The sequence below is a fragment of the Cetorhinus maximus genome, chromosome 31, assembly GCF_964194155.1.
Source record: "Cetorhinus maximus chromosome 31, sCetMax3.hap1.1, whole genome shotgun sequence".
In the NCBI taxonomy this organism is placed as follows: Eukaryota; Metazoa; Chordata; class Chondrichthyes; order Lamniformes; family Cetorhinidae; genus Cetorhinus; species Cetorhinus maximus.
In genome coordinates, this window is record NC_135909.1 from 17,919,804 (window position 1) to 17,941,225 (window position 21,422).

The following is a 21,422-nucleotide window of genomic DNA, read 5'->3' on the forward strand; positions in this document are numbered from 1 at the left end:
CAGTAAAGTTAACGAGTGTAGCGAAGACGTGAATTCTTGATCACCTGTATCTGGGGAGGCAGCACATCCACCTCAATATGTGCGGTGAGTGTGACAGGATAGGGGCATTCTGCTCAGTCAGGAACACCCAGACTAACTGTAAGAGAGAAGCTGTAACTCAAACCAAAGAATGAGGGATATCCACTCAGAGTAAACTGAGCCTGAGAGAGAGTACAGGGAAATCCCAGCCCTGTATGTGCTGAATGAGCTACTTTCACCAGGTGTGGTGCAGAGACACACAGGCACACAGTCTCTATTCCCAGCCTGTGCTCAGTGAGGTGCTCTCACCCAGGCACTGAAACCCACACATGGAGCACAGGAAGATCCCAGTCTCTGTGCTGAGTGGTCTGACTCCAGGGGTTTGATGAATTACTGCAACACCTCCACTGGTGAGGTTGGTGAACTGCAGCATGACATGTTTACATAGGAAGCTGCCATTGGAAACCCTGAGCAGAGAATTCCAAAGATTCACAGTGATGAAATTTCCCCTCATCTCAGTCCTAAATGATCATTATCTGAGACAGTGCTCGTGTTTTAGATTCCCCAATCAGCAGAAACAATCTCCCAGTTTTTACCGCATCAAGCCCCATTCAGAATCTTGTATGTTTCAATGAGATCGCCTCTCATTCTTCCAAACACTAGAGAGAAAAAAAAGCCCAATTTGATCAGCGTCTCATCGTAGGCCAATCACCACATCCCAGGGACCACTTTAGTGAAACTTTGCTTCGGTTTTAAAATTCACTCCCAATTCAGTTTGATAGTTTCACATAGAAGGAACAGTCTGTAATGGGCAGGTAGGAAGACCCATTCACAACATTCTGTAACGGGACCCAGTCCAATTCAATCATTGTAAAGATAACACATCACAGATTAGAGATTGATGCCTGGTGACAGGAGCAGCCGAGGGAGTGAATCCAGAGTCCAGGCTTCTGGTGCAAGAAGTTAGAAAGTAACATTAAAGTTTCTGCACTCCAGTGGTTTAAAGTTAATGAATTAACATTTCCCAATAAGTAAACACACTGGAAAAGGAGAAGACTGACACATTCCCTTTACTGAGTGGGAGGAGGTGGAACATTAACAGGTGAGGCCAAGAAATTGGACAAAGGGTCAGAGACCAATGTTCAGTTTACATCACAAACACTGAATAGAGAAACAGACATTCCACTGGGAGAGAAACTGCATTTTGGAGAAACATGTGACTGGATTGGAAAACATTGGAAAATTGACCTACAAACCTCCAGCAAGATATTTATCATTAACTCAATATGGGAAATGATGGTGCAGCTTTTTTAGGGAGATTGTGGGTGGCTCTTAAAAGAGCCGTTGTGTTTTGAATGTTTTTCAGTCCATTGTGGGGTTTTACTTGGAGCTGGTGTACTTGGTCACCGCCTTTGTCCCTTCCGACACGGCGTGCTTGGCCAGTTCCCCGGGCAGCAGCAGGCGCACGGCGGTCTGGATCTCCCGGGAGCTGATGGTGCTGCGCTTGTTGTAATGGGCCAGGCGGGAAGCCTCACCGTTCACAAACGAGTTCATGATGCTCATGGCCTTGGAGGAGATGCCGGTGTCGGGGTGAACCTGCTTCATCACTTTGTAGATGTAGATGGAGTAACTCTCCTTCCCCAAATTTTCCTGAATATTCCTGTCCTTTACTCAGAGGTTTCTTTCACCCTTTCTTGGTAGCTGTTTCCTTCTTCTCTTCTTTATTTGCCTCCAGAAATAAACTTTATTCATAAAATGTGTAGGAGTACATTGCAAACCATTTCAACTTGAAAATTACCGCAAGTGCAACAAAGTTCAACGTGTCCCCACCCCTAGGTGCCTCTCCACAGTTGTAATTCCCCTGATGTTTATAATATATGTTCCATGTCAGGAATACAGCCCAAGGGCAATTGTTTTCAAACTGAAACATTACAGAAACTGCAACAGAATTCAACTTGCCTTCCTGCAGCAAGTTCCTCTCTGAGGTGCATCAATCCAATTTCTGTTACTCTTGATATTCACAAAGTACAATCAATGTCAGGCATACAGCCCCAGGGGTGCTATAAAATTCTTCAGGTCCTCAGTGCACTATGGGTGAAAGGCATTCAGCAGTGACATTTCCCCACTGAACCTCTGTGGTGGCTGTTCCAAGCTTTAATGTGTTCCTCAGCACGTAGTCTTGGATCTTGCAATGTGCCAGTCTAAATCACTCAAAAGATAGGCAAGTTTCGGGCAGACCAAAGAGCTGATGATCCTCCAGCTGCAGTTGATGTTTATCTTGGTGTGCGTCCCTGGGATCAGGCCATAGAGCACTGAGTCCTACATCACAGAGCTGCTCAGAATGAACCTCGACAAACACCACTGCATCTCTAGCCAGACCTTCTTGGAAAAGGTACATCCCAGAAGGTGCAGAACAATGGTTTCTTCTCCACTACAGCCACCGAGTGTGATGAGCAGAAGGGGAGAGACTTTGGGCTTGGAGGAAGGACATGATGGGGAGGACCTTTCTCACCACCAGCCAAGCTACATCCTAGGGGTTGTTTGAAAGTTCTGGTGATGAGGCTTTCTGCCAAAATACTTTGATAGTTCACTGAGCAGGCTATCTGACAGAATCTACCATCGCCTTATCCTGCTGTACCTGTAGATCATTACGTGGGTACCACTGCTGGATGGAGCTGTCCTCAAAGATGTTTCTCTGCATAAAATTTTCCACAAGTGATAGGTGGTGTTCCACATTAACATGGCCAGACCCATCCTCGTGTCACCGGGTCAGTTAGAACCTCAGCACGTATTGACACTTGCTGTTTGCTTCCTGGGGGTCTATGCACAGCTTGATGCAGCCACACACAACAGGGCCATTAGGATGAGGGTGATGTTGGTCACATTTTGTCCCCATTTATCTAGAGGTTTGTATGCCATGTCACTGTGAACATGGTCCATTTTCAACCTCCAGATAAAGCAGAAGATAGTTTGGGTGATCACCACAGTGTAGGAGTGATGAAAGGGCCAAACCTGCACCATGTACAACACCAAGAGTGTTTCATACCTGATGACCAGTTTCTTAGCAGTGATGGAGAGGGAGCGTTGCTCCCGCATGCCCAGTTTTTCTTTGACCATAGCTTCTTGCTCCTTTCAGTCTCCAGTGCATGCCCAGGACCATATCCCCAACACCTTCAGGCAGCCTGACCTGACAGTGAAGGGGACAAAGGAATGGTCAGCCTAGGTCCCCAAAGAACATGATGTCACTCTTGCCACAATTTAGCTTTGCTCCCGAGGCCAGTTTGAACCAATCACAGGTCTGTACACTATCAGTGGATCCAAGCAGAAGACGATGACGTTGTCCATGTACAGGGAGGCTTTGACCTGAGTTCCTCCGCTGCCTGGGATTGTCACCCTTCTTATACCCGAATCCTTCCTGATGGACTCAGCAAAAGGTTCTATGCAAAATATGAACAGGAGAGGGGAGAGAGTGCTTCAGATTTATCAGAAAGATTTCCAATTCTCACCCATTGGCTGAAACTGCACTACTGAGGTTTCTGTAGAGCAGCTGGACCCAACTGCAGATTCCCTCTCCAAACTCCATTTTGGAGGGCTGATCCATCAAGTAGGCGTGTGATATTCTGCCATAGGCCTTCTCCTGGCCCAAGCTGATGAGGTAGGTCTCCAGTCGCCCCCATCCTGCAATTATTTCCCTGAGTAGTGAGAGGCTATCAGATATCTTCTTGCCATGTACAGCGCAGATCTAGTCAGGGTGGATCACCAGCCCCAGAGCCCATTGGAAATGGCCTTGGACAGAATTTTGTAGTCCACATTCAGCAGTGAAATGGATCACACATTTCTAATTTCTTCCCTTTCCCGCTATTCAGCAATTGGATTTCTATTCTGTCTCTTCAGATATTTGTCCTCTGTAGCTATGTGAATGTGGCCTATCAGTAACTGATATTTGGATAAAACTTTTAATCTATGTCAGTTTGTGGCAGTTGATTACAACAATTAATTCATAACATTTAATCTCCAATTTATGTTTTTTTAAATCTCCATACCATGCAGCTTCAAAGGAAGTGTTTTCCTATGTTCCTGTCAGTCTCTCCTATGTCAGTCTGTATTTTAATCTGCACCTGTCAGTCTCTGCTACATGAGTGTGGGTTTGACTCTGTCTCTTTCCACCTCCCAAATGTGGATGTGGCTTTTCATCTGCTATTGTCAGTTCCTGATACGTGACGATCTGTCTTTGTTTGTATTTGCCAATCTCTGTTCAGTGAATGCAGGTTTTGTTTCCATCAATCACTGATGTGTGTGTGTGGGTTTTACTCCTTGTCTGTCAGTAGGTAATTTTGTACTTTATTCTGTACTGTTGGTATTTGGTATGGAAAGTGTTTTTTTTACTCCATATTTCTCAGTCTGTGGTATGATGTGCAATTTGTCTGTACATGCTCATTTCTGATATGTGAAGGTTTTTTTTACCCTGTGCATATCAATATTTGGCATAATTGGGTGTTTTTTTTTGCAGCTTCTAGTTTCTTATTTTCAGTGTGGCTTTACTGTGTTTCTGGCAGTGTCAGGTATGTGTGAATGAGTGTTTTTTTTAAACTCCCTGTGTCTATAAGTTTCTCATATGTGAATGTGACTTTGACAATCTACCTGTCAGGTTTGGTAGGTGTGAGTGTTTTGCACAATGCAGCTGTCAGTTTGTGCTGAGCCAGTGATGGTCTTACATCATCCCTGTTAATTTCTAGCATATGTGTAAGTGTTTTATTTTGGACAAGTTGGTTGCTTGCCAGTGAGTTTAGTTTCACATTGTGTCTTTCTGTAGTTTGAGAGTGTGGGCTTTATTCTGTATCTCTTGTTTTGTTTTGAGATGAGTGGGCATTTTATGGTATTATAATATCCATTTCTGGAATATCAATGTGCCTTTTATACTGAATTGGTCAGTGTCTGATGTGTGAGCATGCCCTTTACTTGCCATTTTCTGTTATGAGTGTGGGTTTTAGTCTGCCTATCATTTTCTGTCATGTAATTGTGGGATATACACTATTCTTATTAACTTCTCTCATGCAATTGTCACATTTAATCTTATTTTTTAAGAACATAATAAATAGGACCAGGAGTAGGTCATTTGGCCCCTGGAATATGCTCCACTATTCAATAAGATCATGGCTGATATAACAGTGGCCTTTGCTGCCTGGCCCCCAAAGCCTCAACTCGCTCGTCGATCAGAAATCAGCCCAACACAGCTTTGAATTTATTCAAAGGCCCAGCCTCCACTGCTCTCCGGGGATGAGAATTCCAAAGCCTAACCATCCTTTGGGAGAAAAAATCCTTCTCATTGCAGTCTAAAATGGGAGACACTTTATTTTTAAGCTGTGGACCATAGTTCTAGACTCCTCATGAGGGGGAACGTCCTCCCAGAATCTGCCCCGTCAAGTCACCTCGGAAACTTATATTTTTAAATAAGATGACCTCCCATTCTTCCCAACTCCGCTGAGTATTGGCCTAAATCGAGCAACCTTTCCTCATTCGACCAATTTGTTTCATCTATGTCAATGTTGGTTTTACTCTGATTCCCTCACTGTTCGATATGTGATTGTGGGCTTTGTCCTGTAACTTTTGGTTCCTGCTAAGTGTATGGATTTTAATCTCTATCTGTTAGAATCTGCTATGATCGTATGCATTTCCTGATTTATTATATCTAACTCTATAACTGTCAGTAAGTGGCATGACTGTGTGGATTTATATTGAATATGTGATTTCCTGCCATGTTAGTGTTGTTTTCACTCTGTACAAGTCAGTATTTTGGAAGACTGGGTTATATACTGCACCTGTCAAACTTTAAGTGGGGCAATGTGCTTTAATCTGTTTCTGTCAATCTCTTTTATGCAAGTACCTTATTTTATATCCACCTGTCCGTTTCTGAAAAATGGGTGTAATCTGTATTCTGTCCTGCCCAGTTTCTGGTTCAGTGAGAATTAGTTTGCTCTATCTCCATCTGTTTCTGCTATGAGAATCTGGGCTTTATTGTGCAAGTCACTTACTGATGTGTGATTGTGGATTTTAACTGTTTCAGTTTTGGACATGTGAACTTAATTATTTGTGCCTATTTTTGTTACATGAGTGTGTATTTTATTTTGTTCCTGTCGTTTTTTGCTGTAGTGAATGCTGGCTTTGCTTTGGGTCTGTCAATTTCTTAAACATGTATCTGGGTTTTCCTTTGTACTTGGACATTTCCAGTGTGGAAGAAAAGGCCTTACTCTTTATATGTAAATTTCTGACAAGTGAATATAGGATTGCTGTGAACCTCAGTGTCTAATTTGTTATTTTTGGCTTTAATCTTTACCTGGCAGTTTCCAGTCTGTGCATCAGGATCTTCTTCTGCACCTGTCAGTTACAGTTACGTGAGTGTCTATTTTTCTCTGTACAAGTTAGTCTCTGGTATGGAAGAAAGGTTTTTCTCCTGTACCTTTTAAATTCTGGCAAGTGAATGTGCGGTCGCTCTGTGCCTATCGATTTGTTAGATGTTATTTTAGATTTAACTCTGCAATTGTGTGTGTCTGATATGAGAATGTTGATCTAATTCTTTACCTGTCAGTTACTGTAACAGAATATGTTTTTATTCAGTACCTCTTCATTTTGTTTAATGAGATGTAGGTTTTACAGTGAATCTTTTAACCTGTAGAATGTAGATGTTGCTATGATTCGGTGTCTGTGTCTGATTGGTGAACATTTGTATTCATTTCCCTGTCTGTTGAAAACCTGTGAACGTTGATTTTATTATGGACTTCTTTATAATTGAAATGTGACTGTGGGTTTTGTGCTTTGCCTGCACGTCTATGATAAGCGAGTGTGGCTTTTTCCCTGCAATGGGATATCTCACTCGAGTGTGACCATCTTTTTTTTGTGCTTGTTAGTTTATGGTAAATGATTGAAAGGTTTAATCTTACTCTGCCACACAACTACTACAGCTTGATGAACAGGTCAAAGCAGGTCCACAGTGAGTAACTGACCTTTGCACTCCTTAAAGCCTATTCTGCAACTTACAACCTACTAGTCAGAAGTGTGATTAAATACTTTCCACTACTGAGTGTACTCCCAACAATACTCATGCAGATCAATAATATTCTGGATAAAGTATCTGAGTGACACACAATTCATGAGTCTATTCCCTCCCCCACTCTCACACAGTTTGTACCACCTATGAGATCTGCTGCAGCAACTCAAAAAGACTACTTCAACAGCATCCTTCTAACCCGCAACCTGTTATACCTAGAAGAACATGGACAGAAGGTGCCTGGAACAACACCACCTGCAAAGTCACCCCCAATTCAAACACCATCCTGACTTGACAATATGTCACCATTCAGTCATCATCACTGGGTCAAAATCCTGGAACTTGCTACCTAACAACAAATTTGCCACACCTATGGATGACAGACAGCATCAGACAGAAGGCAGTCCACCATCACCTTCAAAATGACAATTAGGGAGGGTCAAAACTCCTGGACTTTCTAGTGACACAAACATACAAAGAAGAAATCAAACAATATTAGTAATTGCTCTATGTGTGAAATACATTTGTTCAGTATCTGCTCATCACTGGTTCAGTCTGTGAGTATGTAAATCATTTTGTATCTGCCAGTCACTGCAAGTGAATGTTTGTGGGATTCATTATGTATTCATCATTCTCTGCTTCACTATGAGAGTTTTGGACTAATTCATTAGCTGATAATTGTCTGTCTTTATCATATTCTGGTAATGAATGTGCTTGTTGGAATAATTCTATATCTGACTGTTTCTGGTCCTAAATGCAATTCTGGGATTCATGCTGTAACTTCCAGTTCTGTGAACTGTACACGAGTGAGATTTGTTCAATATCTGTCACTGTTTTTTTGTGAGATGGTGGAATTCATTCTCTATCTGCAAATCTTGTACCATGTGAGAGCACAGGGTTCACTCTGCATCTGTCAATCTCTGGACTGAGTGTGTGTGAGAGATTTATTGTGTGCCTGTCAGTCTCTGCTTCTATATGCAAGTGCTGATGTCAATCTGTATCTCCCAGTCTCTGCTCTGTGAGTGTGGTCACATTCACTGTCTGCCACTGTTCTGTGTGACTGTGGGATTCATTCTGTGATCATAAGCCCTTGGGACTCAGCAAGTGTGAGAGTCAATCTGCATCTCTCCATTTCTCATCCATTATTAGGTTAATTCTGTAATTGTCATCCATTGGGGCTGTGTCGTTATGGCCTTAATTCTCCATCTGTTAGTCTCTGATTTGGGATGAGAGTGTGGGATATATTCTGTATCTGACAGACTCTGGTCATGTGTGTCAGTGTGGGATATTTTCTCTTTCTGCCATTCTCTGGTACTGAATGGGACAGTTAATTTAGTTATGCATCTGTCAGTCTTGTGTGCTTTTTGCGAAAGAGTTTTTAATAATGTATCTGTCTATGTTACTGTGTGTGAACATGGGATGAATTATGTACCCATCAGTCTGTGGAACTGAATGTGATTTTGTGATCCATTCCATCTGTCAGTCCCCAGAATTACAACTGAATGTGGAGCTCATTCTGAAGCTGCCAGCATCTGGAAGTGAGTGAGAGTTTGATGTTAGTTCTGCTGCCATCAGTCTTTGAATAATTATATGTGTACCTGATTCATTGTGAATGTATCAGTCTCTGGTATTGTATTCAAATGCTGTTTTCTGTCTGTATCTGTCAGTTGTGGTACTTTGTACGAGTGCAGGATGAGCTACATAAATGCAATTCTTTGATCCTGTGATTGCTCTATTCAGTTTGCTTCAAGTTTTCTGCTGTGAAATGAAAAGTGTGTTTTATGCTTTGCTTTCTTTCCGTTTCCTGTGGAGTGTAATATTGTTGCATTCAACCTGCTTCTGTCAGTCTTTTGTGTTGCATGTGAATGCCTTATTCCTTCTGTATCAGTCATCTCCTACAGAACTCCAGAAGCTTGACATCACCCAGGACAAAGCAGCCTGCTTGATTGGTGCCACATCCACAAACATTAACTCCCTCCACCACCGACACACAGTAGTAGCAGTGTATATCATCTACAAGATGAGCTGTAGGAACTCACCAAGCCTCCTTAGACAGCACCTTCCAAACCTGTATTCTATATTTTTCAATCTTAACTGCTCAATGTGAATTAGTTATTGTTGGCCATCGGTCTCAGGTACAATAAGTGAGTGTGGACTTTGTGATACCTTTGTCAGTTCCTGGTACTGTATATGACAGTGGACTATATTCAGCTTCTTTCTGTCAGTGACAGTGTATATGAAAGTAGCTTTAATTTTGTATTGGTCAATCTCCAGATTGGATGTGTGCTTGGAATTATTGTTTAAATGTCTGTTTCTAGGTGGGTGAGTGAGTTTTGGATTTATTTTCTATCTATGCATCTCTGGTGTTGAATGTAACTGGGATTTCATAAATTATGGTATCAATATTTGTTTACCATTTGATTTCTTGTAAAATATTTATTCAATGTTTTCTTTCACAGCCATAGGTTACATTCAGTAGTTTTGTATGGGATATGTAGTGCTGTTCAATTTGTATCTCTGTGAAAACAAATTGAAATGATAACATATACATCGATCTGATATATGGCCTGGTGTGTAATTCGTGCAGTTTTTAAAAGGAAATTGATACTTTAACTCGATGTTCTCATCTAACACTTAATGAGATTATGGAACTGGTATTTAATCTGTAGCCCGGTCTACACTCTGCGATACCTAAGAGCAATCCATTCTGTATCTCACAAAAGGGTAAATGTTGTCTGATGGAGTTAATAATTGGTATTTAATTTGTGGACAAGGTGACACTGTGTACTTAAAAATAATATTGGGTTTGCTTTTGCCCTGGGATTGATGTATCTAGTTCTCAGTTGTACTAGGTTGGAGTGCAATGGAAACAACTTCTCCCACCAATGCTCTGTTTGAATATTTTATTGAAAGGGCACCTCTCAACCTTTGGACCTATGTGGGTCTCTATACTGTTTCATTTTGGCCTAAAGGCCTGGCAATATCTCTGTGCTTTGTGAGTGATATTGTACTTACTGTGAGTTGGAACCATCAGGCTGCACTTTTCCTTGTTTCGAGGAATCATCTGGTTCCTTCAATTCTTTCCATGCACACAGGAAATATAACTCCTTCACCTGAAGAATAGGTGAAGTAGAAGGTACAAAAGTGATCAATGTATTTTTTTCAAGTAATAATTATTATGAAGAATCAACAGAGCAAAACCAGCAGCACACGCAGTACTGGAACAATCAGTTTCTACTCATCTGTTATTTTAAGTAGATTTGTAACAAGTTTGTGACCTGCAGAGACAACCTGTCCTGTGCACTGCTCATTGAATTAGGCTATCTGATGGAGAAATGACCTTTGCAAGGGTCAAATTTCTCTTTACAGCTCCCTTTGAACTAACTGTACACCCGGAAACAAGCAGGTACTGTTTAAAATGTCTCTTTCACACTTCTCACCTGGTGCCTGAAATTGATCTTCTTTGTGTAACTGGAAACATTGTTACTGTGCGGCTATTTCCCCCGCCATTCTCTGTCCAATAACAAGGGGCAGTGGGAGCCGGAACTAAGCCAGGAAGCTTCATTCGGGTTTGGGGAGAGAAAGCGGCAATGATCTTCAATGGCGAGTTCTTCTCACTCTGTCCAGACACTGCTCGAGAATGGCCTCTCCCTTCCCCCCGCTCACTCCATGTTCCGGGAGCAGCTCGTGTTCCAGGGAGCCCATTAAAAACAGCCGCCGCCTCCGCCTCAGCTGCCCGGACACTCAATGCCAATCTCTGAGCATATCTGCGGACGCGGCTCCAAACCGATGCGCTGCTTTAAGCAGATGCTGTTTGTTCACTTCCCTCTGGGGCGGTGATGTCTCCGATCGCTGCTGAATTAAACCCTATTCCGCTCACTGAGTGAATGACGCTCTCGGCCATTGTTGTGGGTATAAGTGCGCATGCGCTGTTATCCTCATGGTGACGACACTGGGGGCGGGGTTAAAGTGCGCGTGCGCAGATCTCCGTAGCAATTCAGCCGTTGAAATCAATGGGAATTTCGCTCATCACAGAGAGAACAAAATCCCCGAACCTGTGTCGGCGCGGGGGGCAAGGGGCGTTGGGTGCGAGTGGACGTGTAGCAGAAGCGGGGACCATTTGCGTTTGAAGCTCTGTTTGTCCCATTTCGATATTCATTTTGCGTCCTTTCCCTGCAGATTGTTTGTTATTAAACTGTCTCTCATCCCGTTAAATTTGGACTTTCTACAATCTCAGATATCTGTATTTGTTAGTTTTCACATTTTTGAGAGTTGTAATTGAATTGTATTCCATTATGCTCACTCGTAATAAAATCATTGATCATCGAGTCAATTTCTCAATACTAACTGTATTATGGCCGTCTCCCCCTACCTCCCTCTGGACCATGACCCCACCACCGAACATCAAGCCATTGTTTCCAGGACTGTCACTGGCCTCACCTTCTCTGGAGATCTTCCCTCCACAGCTTCTAACCTCAGTCTCCCAACCTCGGACGGCCGCTTCTACCTCCTACCCAAAATCCACAAACAGGACTGTCCGGGTAGACCGATCTTTTCAGCATGTTCTTGCCCCATGGAACTCATTTCTTCTTATCATGACTCCGTTCTCTCTCCCCTTGTCCAGTCTCTTCCCACCTACATCCACGATTCATCTGGTGCCCTATATCAAATCAACAATTTCCAGTTCCCTGGCCTCAACTGCCTCCTCTTCACCATGGATGTCCAATCCCTATCAACCTCCATCCCCCACCAGGATGGTTTAAGGGCTCTCCACTTCTTCCTTGAACAGAGGCCTGAACATTCCCCACCCACCACCACTCTCCTCCGATTGGCTGAACTTGTACTCTCACTGGACAATTCCTCCTTGAACTTGACTCACTTCCTCCAAATAAAACGTGTGGTTATGGGTACCCACATGGGCCCCAGTTATGCCTGTCTCTTTATGAGGCATATGAAATATTCCTTGTTCCAGTCCTACTCAGGCCCCCTCCCACAACTCTTTCTCCTGCACATCGATGACTGCGTCGGTGCTGCTTCATGCTCTCGTCTGGACTTGGAAAATGTATTAACTTTGCTTCCAATTTCCACCCCTCCATCACTTTCACATGGTCCATCACTGACACTTCCCTTCCCATCCTTGACCTCTCTGTTTCAATTTTTGGTGATAGTCCATCAAAATTCAATACAAACCCTCCGACTCCCACAGCTACATCGACTACAACTTCTCACACCCTGCTTCCTTTAAGGACTCCATCCCATTCTCTTAGTACCTTTGTCTCCGCAGCAATTGTTCTGTGGATGCCACTTTCCAAAACAGTGCTTTTAGCATGTCTTCCTGTTTCCTTAACTGAGGTTTCCTGCCCACGGTGGTTGACATGGCCCTCAGACGTGTCCGACACATTTCCCGTGCCTCTGCCCTCACATTGTCCTCTCCCTCCCAGAACAATGATAGGGTCCCCCTTGTCCTCACTTTTCTCCCCGCCAGCATTCAAAGGATCATCCTCCACCATTTCTGCTAACTCCACGATGATGCCACCACCAAACATTTCCTCTCTTCACCTTGCCTGGTGGGATTCCATAGGGACCGCTTCCCCCAGGACACCCTGGTCCACTCCCCCATCACCCCCTACACCTCAACCCCCTGCCACGGCACCTTCCCCTGCGACCACAGAAAGTGCAACACATGCCTCTTTACTCCCCCCCTCCTCAAATCCAAGGGCCCTAACCCTCCTTTCACTTCCACTTCGCTCAATTCAGCCGACTGCATTCACTGCTCCCAATACGGTCTCCTCTACATTGGAGAGACCAAACGTAGACTGGGTGACCGCTTTGCGGAACACCTTCCGTCTGTTCACAATCATGACCTGGACCTCCCTGTCGCTTGCCATTTTAACACCCCATCCCGCTCTCTTGCCCACATGTCCGTCCTTGGCCTGCTGCAATTTTCCAGTGAAGCTGCAACACAAACTGGAGGAACAGCACCTCATCTTCCGACTAGGCACTTTACAGCCTTCTGGACTTAACACTGGGTTCAACAAGTTCAGATCATGAACTCTCCCCTCCATCCCCACCCCCTTTCCTATCCCCCTTTTTCCAATAATTTATATTTTTTTAAATGTATTTTTCTTTTCCCACCTATTTCCATTATTTTAAAATGTATTTCCATCCATTGTTTCATCTCCACCTTTTAGCCTATTTCGATCCCTTCCCCCCACCCACCCCACCCCACCCTCACTAGCACCATCTGTCACTTGCTCGTCCTGCTTTCTACCCTTAATGTCACCATTAGCACATTCCTTAGATAATATCACCACCGTCAATACCCCTTTGTCCTTTTGTCTATGACATCTTTGACAACCTCTCTTTTGCCTCCACCTATCAGCGGCCCTCCACCCAGCTCTACCTGTCACAACCCCATCAACCAGCTAATATTTCACCTCATTTCAATATTCCCTCAGTTCTGATGAAGAGACACACAGACTCGAAACATTAATTGTGTTCCTCTCCACAGATGCTGTTAGACCTGCTGAGTTTTTCCAGCTACTTTTATTTTTGTTTTGGTGCACTATGGCAGAAAGGCTTTAGACAGCGACCTTTCCCCATTGCGCCTTTGCGGCGGTTGCCCCAAGCTTTAGTGCTTCCCTCAGCACATATCCCTGGACCTTGGAATGTGCCAGTCTGCAACAGTCAGCCGGGGAAGACCAACAAGTTTCAGGCAGACCAAAGGGCGTCTTTCACCGAGTTGATGATCCTCCAGCTGCAGTTGATGTTTGTCTCAGTGCGTGTCCCTGGTAACAGCCCATAGAGCAGAGTCCTGCATCCAGAGATTTTCACCATCTCACACTTTCACAAAGAATGAGGAAATCCTCTCACCTTCACTTTTTATATCTTCGGGAGGAATGGTGCTGCGGGCGTTGCTGATTGGTCACTTTGTGCTGCGTCTCGTAATGTTGTTCATATCACCAATCAGATATCTACTGAACTCACCAATTCAGAGACTCCACGGAGTGAGGGCGGAAAATACCGGCGCCAAATTATCAGATTCCAACCGATTTTTTTCAAATTTTAAAAGCCCGCAAACTTCTCAAAAACAGGACATAATATAGTACTAATTGTAAAGAGCTAATTCAGTATACGAATGTTAGATTTACTTAATCTCGCTCTCTCTTTCCCTAGTCTACAGTTTATCTCTGTCCGTTTCTGATTTTCATTCTGGGTTTATCTGTATCTAAAAACAAGTCGAAAATACCGGCGCCAAGTTTAAGGAATCCAAACTTTCTTTTTATTCGACATCGAAGACGGCCGATATATTTATAAAACAAAGTGGTGTTCAGATAGAAATTCCCATTAATAGTTAACACGATCTGACGCCAAAGTTTTAAAAATATCCATCCCTGATGGGACTATTTCACATTTTATCCCAAGTTCCAGATTCGCTTATAGAATCCGGAATCTATTCGGGGTTAATTTCGATCCTTTATGAAACCCTTTAACCAGCCGGCAGAAAGTCTCATTTACATAGTTCTGCAAACGGACGGTTTATTGTAGATATTCAACAGTCAAAAGTGAACATTTTTGGTGTAAATTTGCTAGCGTTGAGACTGAAGGTTTCTACACAACCGGGGCTGATAGGAAATGAACTGATCGATTATTGAGACCAAACTTGACCAGAACTGGAAACTGACGCATTTGCGTTTTATTCTCTCTCCAAAGCCAGGGAAAGGGGCCGAATATAAACGCGTCTGAGTACAAATTACAGAGGGTCAGCGGACAGTCATTAATTTATAGGACATTATTAACAACAGCGAATGATTGAACAGAGTGATAAATCTGCATTAGCCTGAAAGTAGGAAACAAAACTAACAGAAAACATCATTCGAAAATGTTCAAATTAGAAACACGACAAATTAAACATTGAGATGATATAGCTTTCTCGGAGAGATTGTGGGTGGCTCTTAAAAGAGCCTTTGTGTTTCGGGTGTGGTTCAGTCCGTTGTGGGATTTTTACTTGGAGCTGGTGTACTTGGTGACCGCCTTTGTCCCTTCCGACACGGCGTGCTTGGCCAGTTCCCCGGGCAGCAGCAGGCGCACGGCGGTCTGGATCTCCCGGGAGCTGATGGTGCTGCGCTTGTTGTAATGGGCCAGGCGGGAAGCCTCACCCGCGATGCGCTCAAAAATATCGTTCACGAACGAGTTCATGATGCTCATGGCCTTGGAGGAGATGCCGGTGTCGGGGTGAACCTGCTTCATCACTTTGTAGATGTAGATGGAGTAACTCTCCTTCCTCGACTTTCGCCGCTTCTTGCCGCCTTTTCCTGCCGGTTTACTCACCGCTTTCTTGGCGCCCTTCTTAGCAACTGGTTTCTTCTTCTCTTCAACCATCTTCAATCTCAATTTCAGACACAGAAATAAACCAAACCCCTTCCGTCCGCTCATTATATAGACAGTCTGACAGATATATGCTAATGAGGAATGGGGGAGAACAATGATTCTGATTGGACAATTTTAAAACAAAACGGGGACTTAGTTTGTGATTTTTTTTTGATTGGATAGCTAAACCGACCAATTATATTTAGGTTTCTCCACCAATCATTAGCCTCCTTACTACAATCAGGAAATACATTTTCCAAAGCCCCTCTCCAGCCGGAGTTTCTCAGTGTGTAAGGATACACCGGGAAATGTCGCCTGGCTGTCGGTGCGAGGGGCTGTCCGGGAATGTGGGTTCATTCAGGAATTGTGAGTATCTGGTCTTCTTCTTATCGTGTCCACGGACAGTCTATACATGGCCCAGCCAGAACTGGACACATTGTTGCGCCTTGTTGTTGAATTCGGCAAGATCTGCAACAGTGCAAGGTTCCTCTAGCGATAGGCATTGCAGGAGATGTTGCATAGTTTGTGGCTCAGTTCCACATTCACAAGGTGTCGGGCTGGTTGTATATCCCCATTTTCTTAGTGACACCTTTGAACGACCTACACCAGCCCTAAGTCTGTTAAGGCACTTGAATGTTGCCCAGTTGCAATTAGCTCCTTGGGGAAGGCTTTCATCCGGTAGAATTTCCATCACTGGGGGTTGTTTGAGACTGGCGAGCCAGTCTTTCCACAAGGCGATGCGGGCTTCAGATGGGGTGGATTGTAATGGAACAACACTGTTCATGAAGCTCTTCCTTGACTTTAGGCGGCTGGGTGTAGGTGTATGACCATGTAGAGGGTGCCTCTCATCTGATGTTTGACGGAGTCGCTCTTTCTTGCTGGCTACCGTTCTTCTTATATCAGGGGGAGTGATATCCGCCAGGATATATAGGCTGTTGGTGTTTGTTAGTTTTAAACAACCTGTGATAAGTCTGCAGCTTGCATTCAGAACGGCATCCATCTTCTTAGCATGAGTAGATCTTTCCCATGCAGGGCAGGTGTATTCCCCAGTGGAATAGCAAAGAGCAAGTGCACTGGTTCGCAATGTTTTCGGGCTTGCTCCCCATTTTGTGTTAGTGAGCTTATTCTGGATGTTGTTTTGTGCGCTCACTTTTGCCTTTGTCTTTTTGATGTGGTTCTTGAAGGTGAGGCATCTGTCAAGGGTGACTCCTAAGTAGATAGGGTGCTCGCAATGCGTCAGTGTTGCTCCACACCAGGTTACTTTAAGCTGGCGTTTGGCTTCACGCTTTCTGAGGTGGAATGCACAAACATGCGTCTTTGATGGGTTTGTGCGAAGGTGGTTTTCTTCATAGTAGGTTGTAGGTCCCTCCAAGGCCTCAGAAAGTGTTTTCTCCACGATGCTAAAATCAGTGCTTTGGGCAGTGGCACATAAGTCATCAGCATATATAATACATGTCTGGTAATGTGTGTAATTTATTCATTCTCTGATCCTGTGTGTGTTTGGAAGGCCGTGGTACAGTATGCGAGTGTCGGGTTTATTCTGTATCTGTGACTTGATGGGACCATGTCTCAGTGTTGGGCTCACTTGGCATCCTGAAACTCATTGTGCATCTGTCCATTATTGGTGCATGTAAACAAATTCATTTGCTTCTTGGGACTATAAGCCAGAGCGGAATAAAATCAGTATGTGTTTCTCTCGGCCACAGAAATTGTTGGATTGATTCTGTACCTGTCAGTCCCTGCAATTGGATGTTAATGAGATTCTGTATTTGTCAGTCTCTGGCATTGTAGGTCAGTGTGTTATAGGTTCTATATCTTTCAGTCTGTGTTACTATATCTGAGTCTGTGAACTTCTCATTCACTATCAGTGCCTGATACTGTGTGTGAATGTGAGATTAATTATATACCTGTCAACATCCGTTGCTGAATGGCAGTGTGGAGTTCAGTCTTTATCGGCACTGATTCAATGTGAGTCATTCTCAGTAGCCCCATCTCTTGCAATGTTTGACGCAGTTAATCTCAGTGTCACATACAGCACCAAAGACAGCCAAATCTGGAATCTGTCTCAATGGGTTGTACTGGATATGAGTGTGGTTAATTCTCTTTTAATCAGTGGTGCTGTGTGGAAGTTTGCAATCCATTTTCTTTCTGTTGAACTCTGGGACGCTGTGTAAACGTTGGTTCCATTTTCTAGTGCCGTGCCTGATGCTTTGCTGAAATGAAGAATTCATTTTGTCTCTATCAGTCTTTGGCTCTGAGATTCCTCTGTTTTTCTCAGTCTGTGGTACTGTGTGAATGTCAGATTCATTCTGTATCTCTACATCTCTGGGACAATTTGAGATTCATCCTGTATCTATCAGTCAGTGTGCTTTGTGTGATGTGGGATTCATTCTGTACCTGAAATTCTTTGGCACAGCCTATGCACTGGGATTCATTTTGTATTACTCTCTTTCACAGTGCATTTATTGGTCATCATACTGTATCTCACAGTGTCTGGTATTGTGCAAGATGTGTTGAGTAGTCTCTGGTGCTGTCTGTAAGAGAGACAGTTGTTGTTCAGTTCTCAGTTTTTGATGTTGCATGTGACTCTGGGAATAATTCTGTATCTGTCTGTCATATTTATCTCAGGAGTATTGTTCAAAATGCAATGCTTAACATCTTCAAACCTTTAGGAAAGTAGTTTTATCATCCTCATTCTTACTTGGCCTGGCTTATATTTGATCCTAGAACCAAGCACAACAATGACGTTGACTCTGAACTGCCATCTACAATTGCCGAGTAAACAACTCAGTTGAATTCAAGAAGGCAGCTCACCACAACCTACCCCAGGGCAATTAGGAATGGGCCCATATCCCATGAATGAATGAAAAAGCTCACATCTCCTACAATAACCAGTTATCACTAACACTCTAGATGATTGTCAGAATTGAGCCTACCTGACAATATCTCCACTTCAGAGTTAAGTTCACATTTTCATATCAGGCTGACTATCATTATTTTTAATCGAGCAGAATTATCAAGTGGCCTTTCTACAGATAAATGTTAAAAAGTGTCAGACTTATCAACTGCTCTTTAGACCTGTAATTATCTGACCTTGTGTTGTGAGCCTATATCCCATGAATGAATAAAAAAGCAAAAACCTCCTACAATAACCAGTGATTACTAACACTCGAGATGTTTGTCAGAATTGAGTCTCCCTGAAAATTGCTCCAATTTCGAGTTAGGTTCACATTTTCATTTCCCATTCACAATCAGTTTTTCTTTAATCTTGCAGCCTTATCAAGTGGTTTTTATACTGATAAATGTTTAAAAGTGTCAGACGTATCAACTGCTCTTTAGACCTGTAATTATCTGACCTTGTGTAGTGAGTGAGGAGATTCCCCACTGGGTCGTGCAAAGCAGAAATCTGGATGGAAATTAATTCCAATGCCTGGAAATCAGGTAGAATACAAGTCTGAATTTCTGATTTTCATCCTTAGTCGATCAGGCTTCTTGCTGGGAGCGTGAACTTGCAAAGTGGTGTTTGAAACCAAACAAACCACACTAGATCCCTCTTCATTTGTGGAGATAAATCCAAGGAAAGCAGTTATATTTCAGATGGAGAATTGGGATGGGTACCAGACACAGCTCAGGACAACTAAACTTGCACTCAGAGAGTGTAAGGGATAATGGGGAAGAAGATGGCAGATAAATGAATCCCAATATGGAGTTATCCATATTACAGTTGAAACCTCATCAGTAATCAGCACTGGATTAGAATAGCTGAGACTATTAACCTCGGGAAAGGATGGATGTTGAATGGACATGATCAATGTCAATAAAGAGAATCAATTTTGCCCACGTGGAAAGATAATTTGATCTCGTTGGACAAGAGGGAAATAGAAAAAAGAACAAGAGGAAAATTAAATAGGCCGGTGAGGAAGAATATGCCAGTGGGAGCAGCTCAGCTGCTCTTGCAGAGAGCTGGCACAGATACTATGGGCCGAATGGCCTCCCTTTGCTGTAACAATTGTGAGATTCTATTCTATATATTATGAGTGTAAGCCTGACTTATGTTTAATATAAAATGTGTTTCAACTGGAGTTAATAGCTGTGGGTATTAATCAGATATTATGTCAGAGTTTTGGATTAGAGTTCCATCTCTGCGAACACAATCCTGAATGTCCATATATCATACAATCTAATACATTTCCCAGGATGTATGATCAGCTTCATGCAGATTGTAGATACACTGAGGTTTGGGGAGTGGTATGTAATGCATTGTTCAGTCTGCAGTCTTAGTCCTTTAACTTTGATTCTGTCTCTAATTTTCTTAGTAAATCATGGATGGTGGGCCCTCCTCTTAGAACATATACATTCCAATCGGAGTAAAAAATTCCATGAATTCTGAGATATCCCTTTAAATATCTGCCACTGCCTATCCCTTCGCCATGATCTCATTGAGTGACGGAGCAGGCTCGAGTGACTGAGGGGCCGAATCCTGCTCCTGGTTCGTATGTTCCTAACTATATTAGTACCAGAATTAAACAAAGTAATCCCACTCTCACATACAGCAGTAAAGATAAACAGATGCAGAATATGTTTCAAAGATTCCCAGATGTTGACAACGACTCTCACATTCCTATTCAATACCAGAAACTGACAGATACAGACTGAATTCTACACTCTGATTGCGGATCAGATGTTGGCATGTCCAGCATTAATCTCAAACACAGACCGGGTTCTGGGAGTGAATGCGAATTGCACACTCGGATAGCAGCACGGACTGAAATATATACAATCAATGCCACACTGATTTACAGCGCCAGAAACTGAGAAACTCATGAGTGAATCTCATTTCCAGTTCCATAAACTGAGAAACTCATGAGCGAATTTCATTTCCAGTTCCATAAACTGACAAGCACAGGATACATCAGACACACACTGTACCACAGCTTCAAGAACAGAATGTACCCACTGTACTCTATCCCCATACCTCACACAGTATCCGAGTAAGTGGCACACATTAGCAGAGCGTCAGAGAACCAGAAGGAAACTTGCATCCCCGGACGGTCCCTCGCACCGACAGCCAGACAACATTTCCCAATATATCTTTACACACAGAGAAACTCTGGCTGGAGAGAAGCCTTGTAGAATATGTTGCCTGGTTGCAGTAAATTGGCTAATGATTGGTGGAGAATTCGAAATCTGATTGGATATTTAAAGACACCAATCAGAAAACTAAGAGAGAAGAGGCTGTTTTAGTTTTTTATAAGTGTCCAATCAGAATCAAAGTTCTCCAATCCTTCATTAGCATAGACCTGGGAGACTGTCTATTTAATCGGCGCTCGGAAGGGATTTGGTTTATTTCTGTGTCTGAAACTGAAAATGGTAGATGAAAAGAAACAAGTTCCCAAGAAGGGAGCCAAGAAAGCCTTAAAGAAACCGGTAGCAAAGGGCGGCAAGAAGCGGCGAAAGTCGAGGAAGGAGAGTTACGCCATCTACATCTACAAAGTGATGAAGCAGGTTCACCCCGACACCGGCATCTCCTCCAAGGCCATGAGCATCATGAACTCGTTCGTGAACGATATTTTCGAGCGCATCGCGGGTGAGGCTTCCCGCCTGGCCCATTACAACAAGCGCAGCACCATCAGCTCCCGGGAGATCCAGACCGCCGTGCGCCTGCTGCTGCCCGGGGAACTGGCCAAGCACGCCGTGTCGGAAGGGACAAAGGCGGTGACCAAGTACACCAGCTCCAAGTAAAACCCCACAATGGACTGAACAACACCCAAAACACAACGGCTCTTTTAAGAGCCACCCACAATCTCTCTGAAAAAGCTATTTCATCTCAATTTTTACTTTGTCATGTTTTAAATTTGAACATTTCGAACTCTGTTGTTTCCCTCATATTCGGGCTAATGTAGATTTATCACTCGCTGAATTCTTAGGTTCTGATAATAATACCCCATAAATGAATGACTGCCCGCTCACCCTCTGCTCTTTGTTCTCA

General features: G+C 43.4%; 2 protein-coding genes across 2 annotated transcripts in view; both read right to left on the reverse strand.

The window, feature by feature from the left end:
- Positions 1 to 21,422, reverse strand: part of LOC144670280 (histone H2B 1.1-like) — a 495,251-nt gene that overhangs the window by 80,978 nt on the left and 392,851 nt on the right. The gene's annotated exons all lie outside the window — the stretch shown is intronic.
- Positions 15,068 to 15,472, reverse strand: LOC144670307 (histone H2B-like). The gene has a single exon (XM_078532793.1). It carries the CDS (start codon positions 15,443 to 15,445, stop codon positions 15,068 to 15,070), a length of 378 nt encoding a protein of 125 aa, XP_078388919.1. The 5' UTR covers positions 15,446 to 15,472.